Consider the following 25,579-nt stretch of genomic DNA (forward strand, 5'->3'; position numbering starts at 1 on the left):
TTTTATTAATTATATTTTTTTATATCTTTCATAAAGAATAATAACGATAAAAAAAACCACCCCCATACCCCATGAAGAAGAATGAGAAATCTTACTAAAAAAAATCATCGCAGCAACAACAATGCAGAACATAATACATACATACATACATATACCAATCATCATTTTCTTCTTCAGGACACCACATTAGTCTCCACACAACCTTAACTCACTCCACTCCTTCCTTCCTTCATTCATCTACACATTATATGTATATATATATATAGTAATGAACCGACAGACTAATGGTCGCCGGGAGAGCGGCGGCGCCGGCAACGGCGAACCAACGATTCAATTTTATTAAATTCCGATGCATGAGGGCTATGATCATCAGCTACTGGCTACTCTTAGTTTTCGACGAAAAGAATCTGCTAAACCCGCGTTTCTCCGGCGTCGGTGTTGACGAAGCCGACGACGACGACCCTGACTTCGTCGACTGGTGTTGCTGATACTTCCCGCTCACCGGAGATCGCAGCAAGGTGTTCGCATCGGAGTCGGAAGGACTGAACGGCGGAATGAGCAGGTGGTCGACGGGAGACTCCGAACCCGCTTTGTCGAGCTCACACGACTCGCTGTCTTGTAATATCACGTCGCTTATAGTTGGCTCGTCTTCGACCTTCGGACTCCTTACGTGACTCGGAGAATTGATAATTTCCGTTTGTGGTCGCAGAGCTTTAAGCTGTTTGCCGAGCAGGAATATGGTTTCTTGACACTCTGCTAGTTTCACAGCTGCTGCGGCTAATTCGCTCTCCTGATATGACGACGAAAAAGATGAAGATTGATAATAAGGGTGGTGATAATGGAGGTAATATACCCGAGAAAGTAAGGCGAGGCTGACCTGGTTAGTTTTGTTGTTGTCGTCGGCTGCTGCGTTGCTTTCGACCCTGTGTCGAAATAGTATGATCAGATCGATTCGTAACATACTTAAAACTAAACAAACGGTACCTTTCGATTTGCTCTTGAAGATCGTTGCATCGATTAAGAGTCTCTTGGTGACATCTTTTTTCCTCGTGAAGCTCGTGCTCGAGAGTTTCGATTCTCCCTTGGAGAATGTTTACTTCCTTCTGTAACTCGTCGGTGCGAGATTCGAGTGAATTGTACGATTCCGCCATGCATTTGAGCTGGGTTTCAGCTAAGCTGTTCGACTTCTGAGCCGACGTTAATTGTGATTTAACCTCGGCGAGAAGCTGCTCTGTTTCGAATAGCTGAGACTTTGTGCTTTCGAAGTTCTCGGTGCATCTAGCAAGATCGGCGGCGACGTTGTCCCTGTCCGATTTCAGCTGCTCAAACTCCTCGATTGAGCATTTCCATGAGGAGGCCGTTGATTCGGAGGTCGGGACAAGATTTCCGTTGTTTGGAACGTCGGGATCGGATGCAGAATCGGGGTAGTGAGTAGCGCAGCCATTTGGATACCTGTCTCCGGAAGTATCCACGATGGCCTTGTTCTCCGGTAGTGCGATCTTGTCAATACAATCGGAACTCCCCGTCTCGACTTCATTGCTTTTGAACCCCAAAACGTTGAAGTGCAGCTCACTAGCTTTGCTTAGCACTCGAGAAACATCAACAACGAAATCCGTCAAGTTGAGATCTTTGTTGATATCTTGGCTGTATTTGGAAGAGAAAATGTTCAGCTCCTTATTCAGTCGATCCGCGTCGGAACTTGTCGCCGGGAGAGTCTTGGCTTCCTTGCCGAGGATTATTACGAAGTTGTAAATCTGAGAAACGGCAACTTCACAATCTTGATTGATCGCGGAACCCTCAATGTCTGCGCGTTGTCGATTCAAACTGTCATTCATATCCTCCATAACAGTTCTTATATCCTCAACAACCTTTTCCAAGTCTTTCTCGTTCGAGATTGACTCGAGCACCGACGAGACTTTCGATTGCAGCTTCGCAAACACGAGAGGATCTGCATGTAGTTGTGGATTTGAAGTGGCTGAATCTTCCTCAGGAGGTGCATGAGAAGTCGCATCTGCCGAAGCTTCATTTCCAATATCGACACCTGAAACTGTACCATTTGATAGATATGCTAATTTCTCCATCTCCAGAAAGTCATCCATAAGGTCGAGATGGCTTGCGCTTTCGGACTTTTGTTGGGTATCAATGTTGTTTTCCTTCTTGAAACGGGACACCTCCGACATGAATCCAGTAGACCACGAACCGGTACAGCTTACGTCGTCTTCATTCCCATCTTCTGATACAGAGGGAAACCTAGTCAGGTTACTACCTTCCCTAACGTCGTTATGGACCTGTCTCAAAGGATTTTTATGTTCACCATTAGCTTGTATCTGTGCTTCTAAACTTTGAAGCTTACTTGCCGTCTGAGCACAAATGCTTCTCGAATCTTGCAGTTCACTGTTGCGCTTCGCCAGGGCTTCCTTCAACATCTTTGTTTCTTCCTCCATTGCGAGTAGCCGGTCAGTGAGCAATTCATTCTCTTTTAGGAATTTCTGACCATTGTCGTATGAAAATTCGGTGACTGAGGACAAGTGAGGACTTGAGGGCTTCGCCGGAGACCTTCTTAAACGAGATTCCCCGTAATCGCGCCCTAAACTTTCAACCTCAAGCTTCATTTGTGCGAGAGCTGCTGGACCTGGCAGTTTCTTTCGAACAAGACCTCTTAATCTTTGACACTCGGCTTCGAGCTTAGCGATTTTCTTCACCCCTTCAAGATGCTGCTTGTTTGCTACTTCTGCGGATCGGACACTCATATTCTTTTCTTCATTTCGAATTTCCACTTCCTTTCTGGCAATATGGAGCTCATACTTGTGGGAGTTTACTTCTTTTTCATAGGACTCAATGTTGCTCTTCAGTCGCTCTATCTCAGCCTCAGCTTGTGATTTTTCTTCGCTTAGCTGAATAAGCATATTGGAGCGCTCTTGCAATGACCTTGATAAGGCAGCGTTTTCGGCTCCGGATCTCATTAACTCTTGGTCAAGATTGGCTATTTTCGTTTCAAGTTCCAGCTTCATTCTGTCAAAGAGCTTCGTTTTGTTGAGAACAACTTCGTGCAAATTTTGTTCGTGTTCTTCCTTTAAGTTCCTTATCTGCCTCATGCATTCCTTGAGAGCTCCGTCTAGATGTGATGCCCGGTCCTCAGCTGTAAGCTTAAGCAAGGTAACAGATTCCAGATGGCTTTTCAATGCCGCGGCTTCAGCCTCCGCCTTTTCCCAACCTAGGCATAAACATTGCAGCAGTTAAGTCGAGATCCACCATCCTAAATTTCCTGAGTAAAGATTAGAAAGACTCGATAAATTGAAACCTGAGACAGCTTCTTCAGCAACTTTGGCATGTTGTTTCACCAGGTTTTCTTTGTTAGTCATTTCTTCATTGGCTTCAGATAGCTTTTCATTCAGTTCTTTCACTTCCTCCTCTAACCCCTGCACTTGCTCTTCATAGGACTTTACCTTATCCTCCAATCCAGTTAAATGAGTGTATGATTCCATAGAAAGTTGGACATACTTTGGCTTTTTGTTATCTTGTTTTGCCTGTTCAATGATGGGACGAGAAAATTTGATCAATAATAACAAGATGGATGGAGTGAAGACGTCAGGACACAGATGATGGCGTAATGTTTGAGCTCAACTATGAAAATCGATCATGGCAACATGGGCTGACCTTGTCAACTTGTGCAGCACCATCCGTGTCTGCAACAGCTGTAGAAGAGTCTGATGCAGCAGCAGCCTGCTTGTCAGAAGACTTTCTCTTCCAGGGCCAACTCCTTTTATCCATTATAAACTGTAGATGAAAACAAATTGGAGAATTTGAGGATTAGAATACAAGATAGACACAATGCTACTTGGGAAACCCAAATCTATCAACTTGCAGTTCATCTTACAACACCGTCACAAGTTCGGGTTTTACAGGCACTAAAAATATATATATAAATACTTTTGGTCAACAAAAGCAATCATCTCAGCATGGCAGCATTAGAAAATTCTTGTTCTTGAAAAATACTACATACCTACCAAACATAGAGAGAGTATTTAACTTCCCGGACTATATCAAAAACTATTATAGTAGTATAACAGGGCGACACAACAACGATTATTTTTTTAGGCATGCAACTGCTCTGTGTTAATTAAAATGAGGGATATGAAAAGGATAGGCCACCAGAAATGCTCAATGTATGCCGTGAATAGGACATTTCCATAATCTAAGCAATACGGAAAAAAGGAAGTACAGAATCCGGAAAATATGGCGACAATACTACAGAAATTTGGTCTAAATTGTGCATCGACAAATCTGATAATAGATCCAGCTGTAACTCATTATCAATGTATCAACAACCAGCTTCGATCAAACAATTAAAAAAACACAGATAATCAGCAACTTGTTTATCTCCACTCCAACATCCGAAAATGCAAACAAACAAAATTCATCCACAAGAATAAGTCTTATCACCTCACAATTTATTTATACTTTATCCATATATTTATCGTTCGGAAAAGAAACAAGAACACACACCGCTAATTTTATTAATCGTTACGATATCAGAAATCAACCATAAGAAAAGCATTTTAAAACAAATTAACAAATAACCACAAGATGGATGGAAGGATACAGAGCTCTTAAAAACATAAAATCCTTTTCCATTATACCAAATAAAAAAAGAAGAAGAAGAAGAAGAGAGATCCATTCCAAAAACGAAGCTCAACCAAATTTCCAATTAAAAGCGATAAAATCAAAAAAAAAAAGTACAAACCTACAGAAATTCAAAAAACTTCAAACACACGCACACACACACACAAACAAATGCTTACAAATATCTTAACCAAAAAAACACCACTACTATCCAAAACAAAATCAAAACCAAAACACATTCTAAATCCTCATCAATCAACTCCGAGCACTTCAAAATGCAGCAGAAGATCCACACTCACCAGCAGCAGCAGCAGCAATGCACTCAAACTCCGTTTCCACTACAAAATTCAGGATCCGTGTACGAAATCCAGCCGTAAATCCGACTGTCAATTCCTCGGGGAGCGAGACACAGAGCTGTATGGCGGTGCGCGGAGAAGGAGAAGGAGGAGCGTGCGTGGGGGTGAAAGTATTTTTTCTGCGTTAGGTGTCGCTCAAAAAGGGAAGACGTTGGGAAGCTCCACTGCATCGCCCTTTTTAAATTTCGGGGAAATAAAATTAATTTTCACTGACACATTTATTTATTTATTTATGTATAATAATTAATGTTTTTATACCGTATTAATTATGGTAATGTTTCTTCTCCTCTACGCGGTAACAAACATTAGCGTGGACCGTATGGAGAAAATATAAATACTGAGTGAAATGACGAGAATGCCCTTATGAATAAGAGAGTGGGGTGACACGGAATGACAGAGTATGATATGAGCTGTGAGTTCGATTTGCGGGGCCCACAGCGACTTTGTGTGGTGGATCGGTACAGCTCATACCATTGGGGGCATGTGCACCCGCTGTACCTGATTACGTTTTCAGATTTTATTTTATTTTTAAATTTTATTAATGCTTTAGTTTTGTTTTGGGGCGTGCTTATATGTTTGTTTGGGTGTCTTTAATTGTGAGGTTTTATTTTATTTTATTTTTTTTTCAAAAATATTTAGTTAAATATATATTTTTTTAGCACATTAAAATTTAATTTTTTATTTATAATATTATATTAACACATATTTATATCATATCAAATAATTATTTTAATTCAAAATTTTACTATTCAAAATCAAAACTCAAAACTACAACCTCCCAAGTAAACACACCCTTTGTGTTTTTATTTCTTGTGTTGATTTGTTTTATATTTTTCCTATCCCACTTCATTTGTCGCTCTTTCTATCTGTGTTGTTTGTCCACATAATTAATCTTTTTTTATAGAAAATTTAATTATACGTTTTAATTATATTTTAAAATTTATAATTTATAATTTTTTATTTTTATTAAATTATTTAGTCATTTTTATTTTAATTTTTAATTATATTTTTAATTATAATTATTTTTACTAATATATTTTTTAATTATTTATTAATTATATAATATTTAAAACTTCGTGACCAAGTTAAATTTGACAAAATAGTTGAAACAATTAAGATATATATTTAATTGTGTTTTAGGAGTACATGTATATATATATATATTAATTATACACTTATAACATTATATTTAATGTTTTTTATCTGAAAAATAACAAATTAATTCAAATCTGTAGGACACAAACATACTTTTTTGGCTCAGTTTATTTTTACTTTTTTGGTTTGTTTGGTTTAACTTTAGTTTGATATTTTTATTTAAATCAATTTTTAGATGATATTTTTATAAAAAATAATAGTATATTATTAAAGTTAATTATGTTTGAAATACAAACCAAACACACATAGATTACTAAGAATTTGTTTGATTTAAGTTATATTTAAATATAATACTATTTTGATTTGATTATATTTATAATAGTTGGTTAACTTTCATTTATTGATAAAATAAATAAATTATACTTATTTTTAATAGTTTAAATTTTTAAATAAGAATCATTTATATCGTCAAATATAGTATCAAATATAGTATCAGAGTCTTACCCTTAGGTCTCAAATTTGAGTCATAGCATCCCTTATATAATCGTAATATGCAAGTTTCATTTGGTGCAAACAAACTTTAATATTGTAGTATATAAATATTATATTCAATATTTATTTATTTAAAAAATTAAAAAATAAGCACAAACATGAGTTTTTTTTTAATTTTTATTATACTGTCCGACTCTAAAAATTTCATTTATTTTTTGTGTATTTATCTTTGCATATTAATTCTTATATCAAAATATAGTACAAATTAAGAAAAAAAATGCAAAAATACTTCCATCAGTGTCTTATAATACTAATACAATGATATTTGTAAAAAAAATATATATACAAAATGAGTATTATTTAGGTAAAGATGATCTTAGAGGCGAACAAAACTATTATTAGAGGTGAACAAAATGAGTATTATTTTTCCAATATATATATATATATATTATAACAACGTATTATATCTAACATACTATTTAAATTAATATTAAAATTCAAGTACAAAGATAATGCATAATAGTTTTAATATAATTATTATTTTTTCGTACTTGTAAGAAATAATATTAAAACATTTGAGTCTACCATCACCATATCCTTATCTCCAATACAAATCCTTCCTACCTACACATTTTATTTTATTTCTTTAAATAAATTTTATAAGATGCTATCAACCTACTTGGTTAATGGAATATACATGTATATATTGTAATTTAAATTAAATAAATAGGGACAAGGAATCTTATAATAGAATTCACTTTTTAATTTAAAAAAAAATAATGTAATGAAGAATCAATTTAAGGTAAAAAAAAAATAAATTAAATTAAATATATGATATAATTGGAGGTGGTGTGTCTCAATCTTGTGACATTATTTTAGTATGTTGATTGCCACTTAGCATTAATCACACTAATTTAATTTTATTCAATATATATATATATATATAAATATTGTGACAGTGACTTCATTTATTCAATCATCCTCTTTAGGAAATTCTTGCTTATTTATAAAAGAAATTACTTCTGATTTAATATTTGCTTTTTGGACAGGTTTGATGATGTAAATGATTAATCATTAGGACATCCCAACTTTTCAATAATTTTTAAAATATTTTTGTTTGGTCTTGAAAAAATATTGGCAATATATAAAGGTTTACTTACAAAAGGCAAACAAAAATAATAATTTTTGTAAAAAAAAATTAAAGAATATATATGTAATATCTTAAAATTTAAATATGATTTAAAAAGATTAGTATAATTATACATTATTATTGTAATGTTCATATCTATTTCCACAAGAACAATTTCAAAGTCAGACCTAATTATTGTGAAATAGTTTCAGAGTTAATTGGTGAGTTTTGGAATTATATATATATATATATAATAATTATTTATGTTGATGTACAAAAGTGTCAAGTGTGTTTGGTTTAGTATTACTATTATTATTTTATATTTTATACTTGTATTTTTTTAAATAGTAATTTTATATAATATTTTTTAAAATAAGAGATTTTTTTTTTTTTTTTGTGGATGATTTGGGAACACGCAGCCACCCTCACAGTCAGAAGTCCAACCCTGTACGACCAGACCATCCCTCAGGAGACAAAATAAGAATTATATTGAAATTATAGAAGGGCAGATGCTAACCAAAATAAATAAGCATTGGACTATTTTTTTATTTTTTTTTTAAACTTTTGGTAATAATATTTTTGGTAATGTACATTTTGATTTTAATTATTAATATAAATTGTAGTTGAATACTTATAATATTTTATAAAAGAAAAACTACTATACTTCCATATAGAATTATGAAAGTACAATTGCAAAGGAATTAAAATAATAATAATAATAATAATAATAATAATTCAATTTATTCCATCATAATAAGTCAGAATAATTACAATGGAAATTAAAATTCAGTTTTCTTTGCTCTTTCTTTGTCCATTTTTCTTTTTTTTTGGGTCCCATAAAAAAATATATTTCTTCTCTTTTTTTTTTTTTTTTTTTAAAAAAATAACATTATTTTTACTAAGTATTCTTAAAATTCTTATCCAATCCAACGAAAATAAATTTTGATGACGGAAATACTATATTACCACTATTTTCGTCTCATAAAAAGGATACTGTTTGCGTTTTGCGTTATTGTGTTTAATGTTAAAAATATTCTTATATTTGTATAATTTATTTCATAAATATTATTGTATTTGTATTATAAAAAACTAATAAAAATATTTTTATATTTTTTATTTATATTCCGTATTAATATAATAATTAATATCTAAATAGCTAACAAGAAAAAACGGTAATGGGATTGAGGATAATAAAAACAACAAAAATTGCTTTAAATTATAGAATCAATAAATAAAGTGGAATAGGGTTTGCTTGGAACAAAAGCACAGATAGAGAGTCTGAATTAACTTTGTCAAAAGTCAAAAATTGGTGGGCCATTCAGATCAAATAAATTCAATAAAATCATTGTAGTATTAATCATAATTTTGTCTACTCCATCATGGGAATATATAATGTCAATTCAATTTCTATTACTATTAAAATAATTTCAATAGCATCATTCTTTCTTCGTACTATTTTTTATTTATTTCTTTTATTTTTCAAAATTCCACCAAATATTTTAAAAAAAATATATATCCGAAATTATTTTCACAAAAAAAATCACAATTCAAATTACCAAACACAGACACACAAAATTATTTAATTAATTTGTATGATGATTGATGAATTATATAACAATCCATGTATTTTTACCTTAATTATAAAATACATTGTGTAAATATATTATATAAATTATAGACTAAAAAAATTACTTTAAAATATAATATTATATACTAAAAAAACAAAAATTATAACAAAAACCAATACACAAATACACATGGTTATATTTGATTTAGATTTTTATTATTTTTAATAAAAATATATTGTTTCTTATCACAAATATATAAAAATAAAAAGAATAAAATAATCACAAACTATCTTTAGTTAGTTGCAAATAGGCAAGTCCAATGTAGGGCACTCTTTGAAAATGCATAATGCTATTCAAGAAAGTGACCGGCTACCGGTTACTGTACATTATTGTAATGAATTGAATTATTTATTCTAACATTCAAATTGAAATGGTGTTTGGTGATATAAATAGATATTACTCCCTCCGTCTCAAATAAGGGACAATATTTGTTCTAGACATAAGTTTTTAAATTGGAAGTATTAAGTAGGATAATTTATAAATTAGGTGATGTAATAGAGAAAGAAATATATATTTTACTTTTTATTTTTATTTGTGTGATGGGATGAGATAAATGTGGGGTAGAGATTAAATATAATTAATTATTTTATATTTTGGAAATATTGGAGAATGTTTGAGACATACCAAAAAGGAAATGTTGCACGTTTGGGATGGATGAAGTACTACTATTTAATACTCTCTCCGTTCCCTCTGTCCCAAAACTATAGTCTTTGATTGGACACGAGATTTAAGGAATATTGATATTATATTGACAGTGAGTAAAATATATAGATAAAAGACATTTTTGCCCTTGTAAGTGTATTAGTGTAAAAGGTAGTGACAATTGTATAATAATAATAAAACAGTAAGGGTAGTTATATAGTTATATGGATTTTTATAGAAATAAGACTATTGTTTTGGAACGGACAAAAATAGTAAACAAGACTGTTGTATTGAGACGGAGAGAGAGTATGATATTTTAAATAAAAAAATTAATTATTTGTAAGATAAAAGTTTTAAAATTTTGGAATATTTTGGGAGAGTTTTGATATTAATAATAATAAAAAATAAATATTTGATATAATATTTTGTATAAAGAATAAATAAATAGTTTTTTTTTAAAAAAAATATTGTAGATGAATAGAGCAAAATTTCAAATATATATATTTTTATAATAACAATAGTATTTAATTTAATAGTTTTAGAGAAATAGAAATATATTAAACTATCAAAATATTTTGTATTTAATTATATAGTACTTTGAATTATCAAATGTTTTATTCCGTCTGTCCAACTATATATTTATTTATTTATTTTTTCATAGAATTTGTGAAATATTAATATTTAATTGTATTAAGTAGTTTAAAAACTTTGATGACCTTATTTTTTATTTCTATTTTTTTTTTTTTTTGGTAAAGTAATCATCTGAATGTAAATATAAAATTAGAGTTGTTTGTAATGGATAATATAATCATATTTTTTAATATAAATATTATATTTTGAAACATATAAAAATAATAAAATATTTATCTTAGGATGAGATATGAGAGTATTAAATACTATTATAATTTGACTTCTTTTAGTATTCTAAATGCACGATTTATTTATACAGAGATTTTTAGAATTTATAGGTACTATTAATTAGCATTATCTCAATATATACAAATATATATATTTTTATATAAAATATTATAATATACTGTTTTTAATTTAAATAAATCAAAATTTAAAATTTAAGACCAAATATAATAGTCTACAGATATATTAATAAGATAATTCATAATAGACAAACTTTGTGTGATAAATAAAACTAAATACCTAAGGGTTTCGAACCAAACACATGGGTGTGTTTGTTTGAAATTTAAATAGTAAAAAAATTGAATTAAAATAGTTGTATAATATGATATAAATAGATATTGATGTGATATTTTGAATTTATATAATAAAAATAAATTCAATTCATTTTGTCCGGCTTTAAGGGTCACATTTACTTTTTAAAATGTCATTTTATGAGTATTATAAGAAACTAATTAAAGTATTTTTATAATTTTTTTTAAATTACACTACATTTGATGTAATAACTAATATTCAAAGATCAACACGTAAAAAATAAATGAGACCTTAGAGCCGGACGGAAGTAACATGTAATTTAATTTTTTTTAAAAAAAATTAATAAATAATAAAAATTTTATAAAAGACACCCTTGAAATAACACCCCATAAGTATTTCGGCTTATTACGATTTAGATTCGGACAAAGTACGTAACGAACAAAAAACCTGAACTGCCCAATCAGTGGGGCCTACTTCGTGGGGGTACCCAACTGGTGTATTTGTTATGTCTGGGGGCATTAATGTCATTTCAGTATTTTCTCGAATGATTTGATTATGAGTTTTGATGTATCGCCCCATTGTATTTATTACTAGTAATTATTTTCACACTTACAGGTTTATGTATATACATATATGTAAAATAAAAAATAATAACTATTTTATTTTAAAAGAATGGTCATTATATTTAATATATATTTTTAATTAAACTATTTACATATACAATCGGTTCAAATATGAGTTAGATACATATTCAATTTTGTAGTAGAGTATTAATTAATTTATTTTTTTGAGATTAATTAGTCTGCCGACAAATGCGATTAGGTGCTAAACTGAACCGTAATGTGTAGATGCGATACGTTGACGCGTGTAACGGTAGGCTAGCGTGCGCCGGGTGGACAGTAGAGTGAATGGCGAAGGCGAAAGCTTCTGCTCCACTGAAACTTGTGCTTTTGTGGTCCCCTTTTTGTTTTCTTGTTTGGACCAATTTTAGGTGTGTTTTCAACATAAGATTATTATTATTATTATTATTATTATTATTTCATCCGTCATTCAATTATATATCATTTTTTTAAATAAAAATTTTAAATAAATGAAAAATAACAATAATATTGTTTTACTAAAAAGAACAAAAAAATATATATATTTTCTCCGTCTCAGAAGAGATGTCTTATTGGGAGTTGACACCATAATTAAAAAATAATAGTATTTAATCGAGAGTGGGTATAAAGTAGAATATAAAAGACTATAATGTCCTTACTTTTTTAAGGATTTTAAAAAGTAGATTAGAGTAATAATTAAGAATAGTTTGGAAAAGTAGAAATAATTTTGTTATAAAGTGAGGATTACAGTTACTAAATAAGGAAACAAGACAATTGTTTTTTAGACAAATGAAAATGAAAAAATAAGATAACTCTTTTGGAACGGATAAAATATTTTTTATGATAATTAAAAGACAAAAAAAAAAAGAAATAAATTTAAATGTCTGTTTATTAATGTCATTGTTATTTTATAGTTCTTATTTGTTATTAATATGTGGAGTAAAATTTTATTGTCACATTTAAACATATTATTATATATATATATATTGTATTTTAAAATAATTCAGAAAAAAACATATACAAAATATAGTGTGTTTATCTAATTTATTGATATGGTTTTCGATAAATGTTAGCAAAAGATATATATAATATTATATTTTATTTACTTATAAAAATTTAACAATTCAAATACATAATGTTACAATATGAAATTGAAATTCTCTATTTCAATCATAAAAATACGTATATATTTATAGTGATATACAAATCATATAAATAAGGCAAAAATCCTACGAATTTCTTAAATAAGATAACTACCATGAATAGTGAGGTTATGGATTTAAATCATAATGCCTCCAAGTTCACCTGTGACAGATGGTTCATCTAGTGTGATTTACCTGTCAGGCCTAATTTGCAGGGTATTAGGTTCGGCACCGGTAAAATCCAGCGCACTCTCGATAACGATTGCGAGTTTCCACGTTATCAAATAATAATAATAATAATAAACAAGAATTAGGATGCATGTCAAAGTTTTATTACGTTTTATTATAATTTACACGGGAGACCAAAACTAACAAAATAATTCCAAAAAAAAAATGCTCTTAAAATTTGGAAACAAAATAGTAGTGTGTTATTTACTTTAATAAATTTCATCGATAATTTCAATAATTCAATTGATCAATGATTTAAGAAATCAAATGAAATATATTACTCCCCCGTCCCTCATGTTTATCATTTTTATCCGTCCCAAAACAATAGTCTCATTTCCATAAATAACCATATCACTATAAAATTATCTTTATTTTTTTTATTATTATTACACAATTGTCATTACTTTTTATACTAATACACTCACAATGACAAAAAAGTGTTTCACCCGCACTTTTTACCCACTATCAATATTTTTAAAATCTCGTGTCAAACAAAACCCAGACTATACTTCTGGGACGGAGGGAGTTGTTGAAGTGTAGTTCAAGAGAAATATATATATATATATATATATATATACAATTTTTTGTTTTATGAATGTATGTATATATATTCCACTTGTAAGTCTTGTTAATTAGTTATCTATTCATTTAAAACAATAATATATTATATTGCAAATTATAAGATATATAAAACTAGCTAGTCATTATACATGCGAATCTATGTGGCCAAAATTTGTTTGATTTTATACTTAACTAGTAGTTAAATATAATATTAGGTGAAAGAAAATATAAAAAAAATTATAAGAATTACATATAAAAAAAATTAAAAATAAAAATAAAAAAGAAGAGAACTATAAATCTTCCACTTCAATGCATAATCTTTGCAGCATTTTTAGGTGGTTCAATAAATATGTCGTTTTTTTTTTTAATATATATATATATATATATAACATATGTGTGAAAATGAGATATACTCTCTCGGTTTCAAAATTAAATATTCATTTGCTTTTTATACGTAGTTTTAGAAATATTAATATTATATTGGAATATAGTAGGAATAAAATAAAACTGACTAAAATAACCTTATTAGTATGTGTGATATAAATGTAATGACATTTGTGTAATATATTGTAAGTTGTAAGAGTATTTGTAATGTTAGGTAAATAGTACAGTTACTAAAAAAGAAAATGGATACTTTATTATGAAACAGACTAAAATAAAAAAATAATACTTTGATATGGGACGAAAGGAGTAATAAAAATTCCCCTAACAAAAAATTGCATGTGCACTTAGCAAACACATGTGGGAAGGAGGGGCTTTATAAGAAAGGAATTAATTAGGGATTTGGTTATTTACGGAGGACTTATTTATAAATATAAAGTTGTTGGCTGGGCTGAAATGAAATAATTACCAAAAAAAATTGGGTGTTCTCTCAAAGTTTTATTTTATTTTTTTACTATCAATATAGATTTTTTATTTTTATTTTATAAAATATATATCTAATCACTATGTAAAAGCATGAATATAAACCAAATACACCCAAAGACAATGAAATCTAAATTACGGAAAATAAAATAAAATATTTAAGTTGAAACAATTATAATTGATAATGATATTTAAAAAAAAAATACATAAAATTTGCACACATTTGCCTATCTTTTGATGAAAAGTATTTTTAATATATGGTTTTGTTACTCAAATTAAAATCAGTCTACATAATTTTCAATAATAATAAAAAAAATATATTATTATTTTTTTTACAAAATCTCACATAAAAATACTATTTAAATCAAAACTTAATAAAAAATAAAAATAAAAATATATATCCAAACAAGGCCTTACTTTAGATAAAAATAAATAAATAAAATGACACATCTAAAAAAAATAAAATGTTAAGGATAGAGGTAATATAAAATTATGGGACTAACAACTAAAGGCATTATATATATTTATAATACTCCCTCCGACACACATAAAATAAACATTTATTTTTGACGCGATGTTTAAAAAATAATAGTATTTTAATTATAGTATGTAGTTAAAAGTAGTGTAATGATATTTTTGCCTTTATTTTTTTGTGTAAAAATAATGATATGATGTAAAGTAAATGTATTTGTGGGGAAAAATGAATTATTTAATAAAATATTTACTTTGTAATTGGACGTTCCAAAATAAAAATATATATACTTTTTAACTGAATGAAGGGAGTATAAAATAGTGACCGAATGAAATGTCTTGCATAAAATCTAATTATTAATTCTAAATCTTATAATATAAACTCTTCTCATAAAAATACGTATAATGCGTATTATTATAAAATAAATAAATGAATAAAAAAAACTATTGAACCTGGGCATTTTATTTTATTTTATAATTATTTGAAAGGAAATTATAGAGGCATCGGATGCCAAATTAGTAGTACAAGACAACATTAGAAGTAAAAGGGACCCACCAATTAAGGCATATGCTTCATTGGTCTCTTACCAACCCAACTTAGTTTACATTTCTATTTTAAATTCTATCTTTTTTTAAAAAAAAAATAAATAAATAAAAAAATAAACAAAATGTGTCTTTTTTTTTTTTTTTTTTTTGGTATTTTAGATCATAGTTTCATCCTATATGCTGCTAAAATAACATTGAGTGTCACATATTAGACTAACAATATATTTATTCATATCTTTAGAATGTTTTTTATTTTTTATTTTATACTATAAAGTAATTTTACATTCAAAATATAACATCAATAACAATTTATATTACAATTATGAAATTATTCAAATTCAAATTTTTTACTATCTAAATCTCAAACAAAAATTCAAACTCCAAACAAACACACTATGAAAAATGTTATATGTACACATTAAAAGTTTGTAAAAAATTTAGAACATTTTAGATTAGAATTAATAGTAAAACATTTATAGAAGAATAATGTACGTAAAAAATATGTAAACAATACAATTGTTTTAAATGACCTTAATTCTACAAACATGAGTTCAATACCAACATTGTAATATACTGCAATGAGACTTCGAAAACAAATAAAATTTCACTGAAAAAACCCCGCGAACATAATTTAAAAATAAAAATAATAATGTGTCCGAGAGTAGTTCTAAACTCTAACCTAAGCATGGAAGTATAATTTTAAAAATATCGATCGGCTGGTTACAAGTGAACTCATTTAAATTTAATGTAATTCTTGTAACCAATAATTAGTATTTAATAGAGTCGCAAACCGAGCTACCAACCACACCAATTGTTCAGTTTAGAGTTTGGGAAGCTTCGACAATAACAAATTTGGGATTATTTAGATTTCATTAAAATTTTGAAATTAAACGAGTGTATTACAATGAGTTGAAGGTTAATTTACGTAATTATTTAAAAGAATATATATATATATAAAGTATTATTGTAAAAGAAAAAGACAATAAATATTAAATTTTTGGAGTATAAGTTCTTAAAATGAAAAAATATAGTATTAATTAAATATTGTTTTATAGAAAATTTACAATATAAAATTAATATATCTATTGAAAATATATAAACTTATAAATATGTAATTGATATAAATATATTAATTAAGAAATAAATAATAATGATTATAATAAAAATAATAACATAGTAATCTTGATCTTACCTATATTTTTACCCAATTACTATTTATAAACATTTTACAGATATAGAATATAATAATAATAATAATAAGTCCAAGAATAGAACGTTTTCCGAAATGTAATGTTTGCCAATAAGATCGATCTATTTGGAACTGGTTTTTCGATCATACCTAATTTTCTCCATAAACCAATTTTATTCTTCTTTCATTTTTTATCTTTTCTGCAACCTTATTCATCCATCGTCCTCAATCATTATTATTATTATTCTTATCATGAATCTCAATATCATTTTCTCTAAATTTAATTACTAATTTTTTTTTATTTGATTTTTGATAAGAAATAATCGTGAAAATTAATTAGATTTAGAGTGGGAATGAGAGGAGCAGTTCTGGTAGCGGCGGCGGCCGCCATTGGTAACATGTTGCAAGGTTGGGACAACGCCACTATTGCAGGTAATATTATACTTTCTCCGTCTTAAAAGTACAATTTTACTGTGTTTAACACATATTGGTGGTTGATAAAAAATATGGATAAATAATTTTTTTTGCCTTTGTGAGTATATTAATGTAAAAAGTAGTGGTAATTGTGTAATAATAATGAAAAAGTAGGGATAATTTTATGGTGATATAGTTATCTATGAAAATGATACTATTATTTTGGAACGGACATAAATGGTATTGGGACAGAGGGAATATTTGCTTTCTAAATTTTTATTTATGTATTTATTGTTATTATTATTATTATTTTGGTCATTCATTTATACATATCAAGTTTGTGTGTGTTTGTTTGTTTATGTATTTTTGTGGTACGATACGAGAAATCGTGAATGACCAATTATGCAAAAATGTACCATATGGGTGTGTTTATTTAGATTTGAATAGTAGAATAATTGAATTGGAATATTTGTAAAATATGATAAAAATAGATGTTGATATAATGTTTTGAATATAAAATTAATTTTTATTATATCAGTTATGCAAAAATGTGACATATGGGTGTGTATGTTTCCAAAATTGATATTTGAATAGTAAAAAATTTGAATTAGAATAGTCGTAATATCCGATGAAAATAAATATTGATATAATATTTTAAATAATATAAAATTGATTTTTAGTATAATAAAGAAAATAAAAAATAGAAATTTTGAATTTTATGTTTTTGGAAAAAAATTAAATTGATGAATAGTAAAAATTTATAAAATTGGATAAACAAACGGGTGAACATGTATGATGGGTGTCGTACATATATTGTATAGACTATTAGTATGTACATACCGTAATTTTATTATGCGTAATTGTATACGTCGGATATTCAATTTCGATTCTGAAATCAATCATGACATATACTCTGTGAACTTCCATCTAAGCACCTATAATCGATATTATACATACATTGTATAGACTATTTCTATAAGCATACAATATTTATATTATATTAACATATAATTTCAACTCTAAAATCAATCGTAACATATATCGTACGAACTTTTACACAGGATCCGTATTGTACATAAAAAAAGAATTCCACTTGGAGACCCAGCCAACGATCGAAGGGCTAATCGTGGCGACATCGCTAATCGGCGCGACGGCCATCACCACATTTTCCGGGCCGGTGTGCGACTGGCTCGGCCGCCGCCCGATGCTCATAATATCATCGATTCTCTACTTCCTAAGCGGCCTAGTAATGTTTTGGGCCCCCAATGTCTACATTCTTCTGATGGCCCGGCTTCTAGATGGTTTCGGAATCGGGCTCGCCGTGACGCTCGTTCCGGTGTACATATCGGAGACGGCGCCGCCGGAAATTCGGGGGCTGCTGAACACCCTGCCGCAGTTCACCGGGTGCGTTGGAATGTTCTTGGCCTATTGCATGGTATTCTCCATGTCGATGTCGCCGGCGCCGAGCTGGAGGCTGATGCTCGGAGTTTTGTCGTTTCCGTCGATGATTTACTTCCTTTTGGCGGTGTTTTTCTTGCCGGAGTCGCCACGCTGGCTCGTTAGTAAGGGGAGGATGAAGGAGGCTAAGGCTATTTTGCAGAATATACGTGGGAGAGAAGATGTTTCAGGTATATATATGTATTTTTTTTATTTTTGGTATTTAATATAGAAATGATGAATTTGAAAATATTAAGTGAATATATTCTAAATTTTGAAAGAAATGAATTGAAGGAAAAAATGAGTGGAGAAATTTATTATTTGATTGAATTGTGATTGAATTTAATCTTGAATTTAAGATGGGATAAATGTTTTTTTTTTTTTCTTAAAGAAAAAATTTTATTTGAGTTTTTTTATTATTTTAATTATTTAAGTAAAGTATATATAAATAGTTTATATGTCTTTTATGTAATCAATTTTTATTGAAGGGTCTTTTTGAGTGTTTAAATATTGAAGACTAAAATGTTGGAGTTTAGTAGGGGTAAAGATTCCCTAAAAAAGGTGTTTGTTTAGTTAGGGTTTAGCCAAAAAAAAAAAAAAAAGGCTTGTTTAGTTGGGATTTAGTTTATATATTAAAACTTTGAATTTTATTTTGACTAATCATTTGTATTTGATGTAAAAGAATATGTTAGGAAAGAAACTAAAATATTTTAGAAAAATAATCCTAAATTTCGAACATGAAAGGCTTGATTCACTTGAATTGGCATCAACTAATGGCTGATCAAATCAGTAGAGATATTTTAGACATAAAATTTATAGTTTAAATTACTTTCTATTACATAAACTTGGTTTGTATCATAGTTATTTACAAGTCTAACATCATTATTAATAACATAAAATTTTCTAAAATTCTCATGCAATAACTACTATCATCATCAATAACATCGAATCATATTCAAAACATGTAATATTAAGCTCCAAAACTGTGGTCGTCCAAACAGGTGAAATGGCGTTACTGGTGGAAGGTCTGGACGTCGGCGGCGAAACGTCGGTGGAAGAATACATAATCAGTCCCGACAACGACCTCGCCCAAGAACACGTCGTCGAGAAAGACCACATCAAACTGTACGGCGCCGAGGAAGGTCAGTCGTGGATCGCGAAGCCGGTCACCGGCGGCAGCACTCTCGGCATGGTTTCCCGCCACGGCAGCGTCGCAAATCGGAGCATGTTAATGGACCCAACGGTGGCGCTCTTCGGCAGCGTCCACGAGAAGCTGCCGGAGATGGGGAGCATGAGGAGCATGCTCTTCTCCAACTTCGGCAGCATGCTCAACGCCGGCGACGCGCCGCCGCCGCCGCGGAACGAGCACTGGGACGAGGAGAACCTCCAGAGAGACGCCGACCACGCGTCGGATTCCGGCGGGGATTCCGACGAAAATATAAGGAGTCCGTTGCTGTCACGTGACGACACGTACGCTGAGAGGGACGGCGCCGGGGAGCACATCGGCGGCGTGGGGATCGGCGGCGGCTGGCAGCTGGCGTACAGGAAGGACGAGAAGAGCTCGAGTTTGAAGAGGATTTACCTGCACCAGGAGGGACTCGGCTCGCGGCGCGGCTCGATGGTCGGTGAAGCTGGCGGCGCCGCGGCGGCTGAGAGTGAATACGTCCACGCCGCGGCTCTGGTGAGCCGGTCTGTTCTTGATGTAGGTGACGTCACGGGGCATCATCAGATGTCAGCGATGGGAATAGCGGCCAGTGCGACTGAGAAAAAACCGGACCGGGTCAAGGACGGGCCGAGTTGGAGCGATCTTTTTGAACCGGGAGTCAAACATGCTTTGGTCGTCGGAGTAGGAATTCAAATTCTTCAACAGGTACCCGCCACTCCTTTTTTTTAAAAAAAATAAATAAATTATACTAAAATACTCGAATTAATATATTTATTTATTAAAACATATATATATTTTTTTAAATCGGTGTTATATAGTTTTCGGGCATCAACGGAGTTCTATACTATACTCCTCAAATTCTCGAGCAAGCCGGGGTCGGAATTTTATTAAAAAATCTCGGCCTTGGCTCCGACTCAGCGTCTCTTCTCATCAGCGCTCTCACTACACTACTGATGCTTCCGAGCATCGGCATTGCCATGAGGCTAATGGATATAGCCGGCAGAAGGTATGTCTCGAATTTATTTTTTACTAATTTATTTATGAACAATATAAAAATATTAAAATATATATTTATATTTTTTTTTACAGGTGGCTCTTGTTGTCAACTCTACCTATTTTATTGTTATCCCTAATCATGTTGATCATCGGAAACATAGTCAACCTCGGCTCTATGTTACATGCCATCATTTCAACAATTAGCGTAATCGTATACTTCTGTTGTTTCGTGATGGGTTTTGGACCAATCCCAAACATCCTCTGCTCGGAGATTTTCCCAACCCGTGTCCGAGGAATATGTATCGCAATATGCGCTCTTACATTTTGGATCGGTGACATTATCGTGACATATTCTCTCCCCGTGATGCTAAGCTCTATTGGCTTGGCCGGCGTCTTCGCAATGTACGCCGTTGTCTGTACTGTGGCGTGGTTCTTCGTGTTCTTCCGTGTCCCGGAAACTAAGGGGATGCCTCTAGAAGTCATTACTGAATTCTTTGCTATGGGCGCAAAGCAAAATATGAGGGAGGATTGATAGTTAGGGGGTAATAATTTTGTTGATATTATTAGAAGAGAATATTTGAATAATTTGTTACATTAGTTTCAATTCCAAGTTTCTGTTTTCTCTAAATTTTTAGTTATCGCTATTTTATTACTCCTGTTTTATTTTTTTTATTGTTCTTTATGTATATGATTTCTTTATTCTGTAATTTTTATTTGACGCAATTACACAAAAAGTTTTGTTTTGTTAATATGAAATTTGTTGATCTCTTAAAAACTATCAACAAACTAATAAATACTCCCTCTGTCCATTTTTTAATGTTCTAAATGATATTTACACATTTTCTTAGGTAATTAATGTTTTGATTGTAAATTGACAAAATAGTACTTTATTTTGTGTATAGATATAAAAAAGATAAATAAAACATAGGTAAAAAAGTAAATTTTATGTATAAAAATAGAAAAAGGACAATCATTTTTTGACGTTTCAAATAAAAAAGTAGAACATTAATTTATGGACGGAACGGAGTAAAATATTACACAGTTTATTATTATTATTATTATTATTATTATTATTATTATTACTTTACACCACCAATCCCTCATTTTCTTTAAAAATCATCAAATAAAATATAATAACAATGAGTTGGATGGAATTAAATTATGAATAGTGACAGCGGTCCATATTATTATTATTATTATTATTATTATTATTATTTACTGATCCTGTCCGATGAAAATCCTACCTGTTTCGGGACAAAGGCATTTATTGGCACTTCTGTTTCATTTCATGCTTTGTTGGTTTATTTAAGGGGTGTGTGTTTTTTTTTTTTTGAAAAAGTTGTTCATTGCAATATTTTATATAAAAGTTAATTATATCTTTTATTGAGACTGATGAGATTAGATCATTAAAAAAAAAAAAAGAAATAAGAAGCATATTATTCCATCATTTAAACTTAAACTAGCCTCGACAAAGTAAATCACACTAGGCGAATCATGTATTAATAACCCGGAGGCGTCGTGGATTTGAATCAATGATCTCACGGTCACAAGTCCACCCCTACATCAGTAGATCATTCTTTACGGGACTTAGATTTTTGTTTATATAAGTTTGCTTACTTGACGGCTATTTTTAATTTTTTTTATTATATATTTCCTCCGTCCGATCCTAAAGATTTTTATTTACTTTTTGTGTAATTGTATTTAATATTAAAAATATTTTTATATTTGTATAAATTTTTTTACACAAATATTCTTATAATAGTATTATAAAATATTAATAAAATTATTTTTTTATTTTTTTTAAACTATATTTGATATAATAATTAATATTTAAAAATTAAAAAAAATAAAAATAAAAAATAAAAAAAAAACCTTTTGGACATGACGAAGGTAATAATATTTATGTTACATTATTGTGAAAACGTAATTAGATAGAGCGGGTGCACATGCTCCGAAAGGTATGAGCTGAGCTGTACCGTTTCGAGTGGTGGGCCCCGCAAATCCAACTCACAGGTCATTTCATACTCTGTCATTCCGTCCCTGCGTGTCACCCCACTCGTCGTCAATACTTCTATTCTTATGGGCATTCTCGTTATTTCACTTCCCTCGCCGTATTTTCTAAAATCAATATTACGGTATTGTTGTCCGGTAATGATTCATACCAAAAATTACAGAACTATAATATAGATCAATTAATCATAGATATATATATATTTTTAATTATTGAGTAAATTTCTGAAACATTTATATATTAAAGAATAACTTTTTATTTTTATTTTTTGGTTATAATATGTATAAAAGTAATATTTTATTGAAAACACATTTTACCTTTGAGCATTGGATTCCAAATTAACCTTTAAAATTATCTGTCACTTATCCTAATTATGACAACCACTCCCTTATTTTTTTAATTATATACTTTTTAATCCCTAAATATTTACTAATGTAATGAGTCGATGGGCAGGCTGTACAAAGTGCTTTTTATCTGTCCATTTCGGACACTAATGACTACTCACTGGATGCTGCCACGTGTCCAGTCAAGACATCCTGACCGTGCAATAATACGAGGATTATATTTAGCCATAATTAAATTGGACCTGCTTTAATGACCATTGATGTAACACTCACAAAGCAGGCAAATCTATTAAAGTGCTCATTAAATTATTTAAATCATATTAATGATACTATTATTATAAGAAAATTTATTTTTGTACCTTTACCTATTTTATTATTTATTATTTTATTTTTTTTGTGATTTTAAAATTCTACTATTTTAATTCTTATAGTAACTTTCGAATTCGACATTCCTTGATGCTCTGGTTTTCTTTTTATTTTTTATTTTTTATTTTTATTTTTTTAGCACACTTTTTCCTATTTATAATTACAGTTCGACATAGTCTTACACAAATTGTAGTACTTAGATACATAAAATAAATAAATAAATAACATAGTATTGCACAAAATTATTTAATTATTATATATTATATTTCGGGTTTATATTATTTAATATAAAAGCTCCCGGGACTACTATTCCTTATCACATTGATCTGAGAGCATGAACGGTGGCGATGCATTTGGGAGTAAAGGTCCCAGGGGCTCTTTAAATTAATTAGAGAATCTTTTCAATTCTGGGCTACTAGGCCCAATTGCTTTTACTATTACAGCATTAGCTAAAAAAAACTTGGTTTTCTGTTTTTAAGAAAATAATAATAATAATTGAAACTAAAAAATTGGATGGATATAATTAATGTTATATGATCGAAATTGATATTTATTAAGTCGTAGGGGGCCAAAACAAATTTATTTTCCTGAATGTGAATTAAATATGTGCACATGGACAAAGGGGACCTGTCTCTGAACCGACACTAATATTAGCCTTAATTAATCATAAAATTAAATGGTTCCCTAATAACTATGCTAATTAATTTAATTTATTTTATTTTTCACCAGCCAATAGAAAATAAATAAATAGTTGAGCCGAATTGGAGAAAAAAAAATAACTATAAGCCCATTTTAAAATAAAATGATTGGGCCTCATATCTAAATTCGTTTATTATTGGGCCTATCTTTACTTATTTGGGCTTCCGATCTGAAGGCCCAAAAAATCATGAGCCCATTTATGGCGCATCATGTTTTAACAAATTCCATAGTTGTTAATATTTATTTTTTTAAAGATATTATATGTAAAAGAAATAGTAGTTAGTTTTAAAATTGAAATGTTTTATTCAAAGATAAATTATTTTAGCCTTTAATTCAAGTAGTTGTTCTATAGGGTTTTATTTTAAATTAAATACCAGTAATTGAGCTGCTTAAATATATAAAATAATTTTCATTAATAAATAAATAAAACTTGAACCCTTTTTTCTATTTTTAATATATTGAGTATTATTTAAATTGAAGTATCATTATTATCTATATTATGATATATTTTTAGACAAAAATTATTGTTGAATAAAATATTGTTTATTAAAAAATCATGTTTGATGCAATGTGGTGGTCTTAGTTATTATTTTAGTTTAAGATATTTTGTTATTGTTACGTAAAAAAAAAATTATAATATAAAAAATAATATTTTGTACTGAAAATTAAATTATAAAAAAAATAAAATATAAATATTACATATAATTGGAAAAAAGAAAAAAAAAAAATTGAATTGGATAAAGAAAACATCAATATATCGAAAATAAAAATTACAAAATTAATTGAATAGTGAAAAATATTAATTAAAAACACATCGGAAATTAAAATTATGAAAATTTCTTTACAAATTGGTTGGAGTGAATCATTAAAAATGGATTCCCAATTTCATTTACATCATCGATCAATTGGGTTTCTTTCTACCTAATAATCAAATTACCCAATTGCCCTTAACTCGACCGGTTCGGTTCAGTACACAGTCTTTCCGGTGATTCCGTACAAAAGCGGCCACGATTCAGTGCAGAGCTCAATTCCGGCGCCGGCGCCGCCGTGGCAGCAGAATCTCTGGAAGTCCTCGAAGGTCGCTGTCCGGGGCGCCGCGGCGAGGGCGAGGAACCGGAGAAGGTTCTCGAAGAGGGACTCGTCGCAGGGGATCGCCAGCAGACCGGTGTTGGTGAACCCGTACTCCTCCTCCGCCTGGACCAATAGCTTTTTGAAGATTGGGTGGTTCAGGTAAGCCGTCCGTACCACGAACCGCCTCCGGTTCGACCCGACCGCCACCGCCACGTGTCCCGACGGCACGTCCACCGGCGCCGTCCTGCGGGACGCCTTCTTCCGCCACCGCCGGAGCATCTGACGAATCCGTACAATGTATCGGATTTTGCTGCACGACAACGACGACGACATTTGTTCTAAAG

At 30.1% G+C, this 25,579-nt stretch overlaps 3 protein-coding genes across 4 annotated transcripts; 1 reads left to right on the forward strand and 2 right to left on the reverse strand.

The window, feature by feature from the left end:
• Positions 1-72: 72 nt before the first annotated feature.
• Positions 73-5,150, reverse strand: LOC127257132 (filament-like plant protein 4). Of its 2 annotated transcripts, none has more exons than XM_051283458.1 (6): positions 4,926-5,150; positions 3,658-3,777; positions 3,302-3,527; positions 985-3,214; positions 878-923; positions 73-790 (listed from the first exon to the last, which is right to left on the reverse strand). In XM_051283458.1, the coding sequence occupies exons 2-6, from the start codon at positions 3,769-3,771 to the stop codon at positions 374-376; spliced, it is 3,033 nt and encodes a 1,010-aa protein (XP_051139415.1). In that variant the 5' UTR covers positions 3,772-3,777; positions 4,926-5,150; the 3' UTR covers positions 73-373. The 2 variants fall into 2 exon arrangements, with proteins under 2 accessions (XP_051139415.1, XP_051139414.1); XM_051283457.1 differs by having other exon boundaries at positions 4,923-5,150.
• Positions 5,151-17,085: 11,935 nt separating this feature from the next.
• LOC127257340 (monosaccharide-sensing protein 2-like) lies at positions 17,086-21,398 on the forward strand. Its single transcript, XM_051283718.1, has 5 exons — positions 17,086-17,164; positions 18,208-18,774; positions 19,585-20,453; positions 20,567-20,754; positions 20,838-21,398. The coding sequence occupies exons 1-5, from the start codon at positions 17,086-17,088 to the stop codon at positions 21,274-21,276; spliced, it is 2,142 nt and encodes a 713-aa protein (XP_051139675.1). The 3' UTR covers positions 21,277-21,398.
• Positions 21,399-25,026: 3,628 nt separating this feature from the next.
• On the reverse strand, positions 25,027-25,577 carry LOC127257339 (protein SMALL AUXIN UP-REGULATED RNA 12-like). Its single transcript, XM_051283717.1, has one exon. It carries the CDS (start codon positions 25,566-25,568, stop codon positions 25,131-25,133), a length of 438 nt encoding a protein of 145 aa, XP_051139674.1. The 5' UTR covers positions 25,569-25,577; the 3' UTR covers positions 25,027-25,130.
• Between the last annotated feature and the right edge of the window lie 2 nt (positions 25,578-25,579).

Source organism: Andrographis paniculata, unplaced genomic scaffold (genome assembly GCF_009805555.1).
Source record: "Andrographis paniculata isolate CXL003 unplaced genomic scaffold, ASM980555v1 Contig57END, whole genome shotgun sequence".
In the NCBI taxonomy this organism is placed as follows: Eukaryota; Viridiplantae; Streptophyta; class Magnoliopsida; order Lamiales; family Acanthaceae; genus Andrographis; species Andrographis paniculata.

Bases quoted from the DNA above. Each gene is read 5' to 3' on its own strand.
- LOC127257132 (XM_051283458.1), bottom strand. From the start codon at position 3,771: ATGGATAAAAGGAGTTGGCCCTGGAAGAGAAAGTCTTCTGACAAGCAG. The intron at 3,528-3,657 runs GTCAGCCCATGT...ATCATTGAACAG, and splicing joins GTGCTGCACAAGTTGACAAG to GCAAAACAAGATAACAAAAA. The intron at 924-984 runs GTACCGTTTGTT...ATTTCGACACAG, and splicing joins CTTCAAGAGCAAATCGAAAG to GGTCGAAAGCAACGCAGCAG.
- LOC127257340 (XM_051283718.1), top strand. From the start codon at position 17,086: ATGAGAGGAGCAGTTCTGGTAGCGGCGGCGGCCGCCATTGGTAACATG. The intron at 18,775-19,584 runs GTATATATATGT...TCGTCCAAACAG, and splicing joins TGGGAGAGAAGATGTTTCAG to GTGAAATGGCGTTACTGGTG. The intron at 20,454-20,566 runs GTACCCGCCACT...GGTGTTATATAG, and splicing joins GAATTCAAATTCTTCAACAG to TTTTCGGGCATCAACGGAGT.
- LOC127257339 (XM_051283717.1), bottom strand. From the start codon at position 25,568: ATGTCGTCGTCGTTGTCGTGCAGCAAAATCCGATACATTGTACGGATT.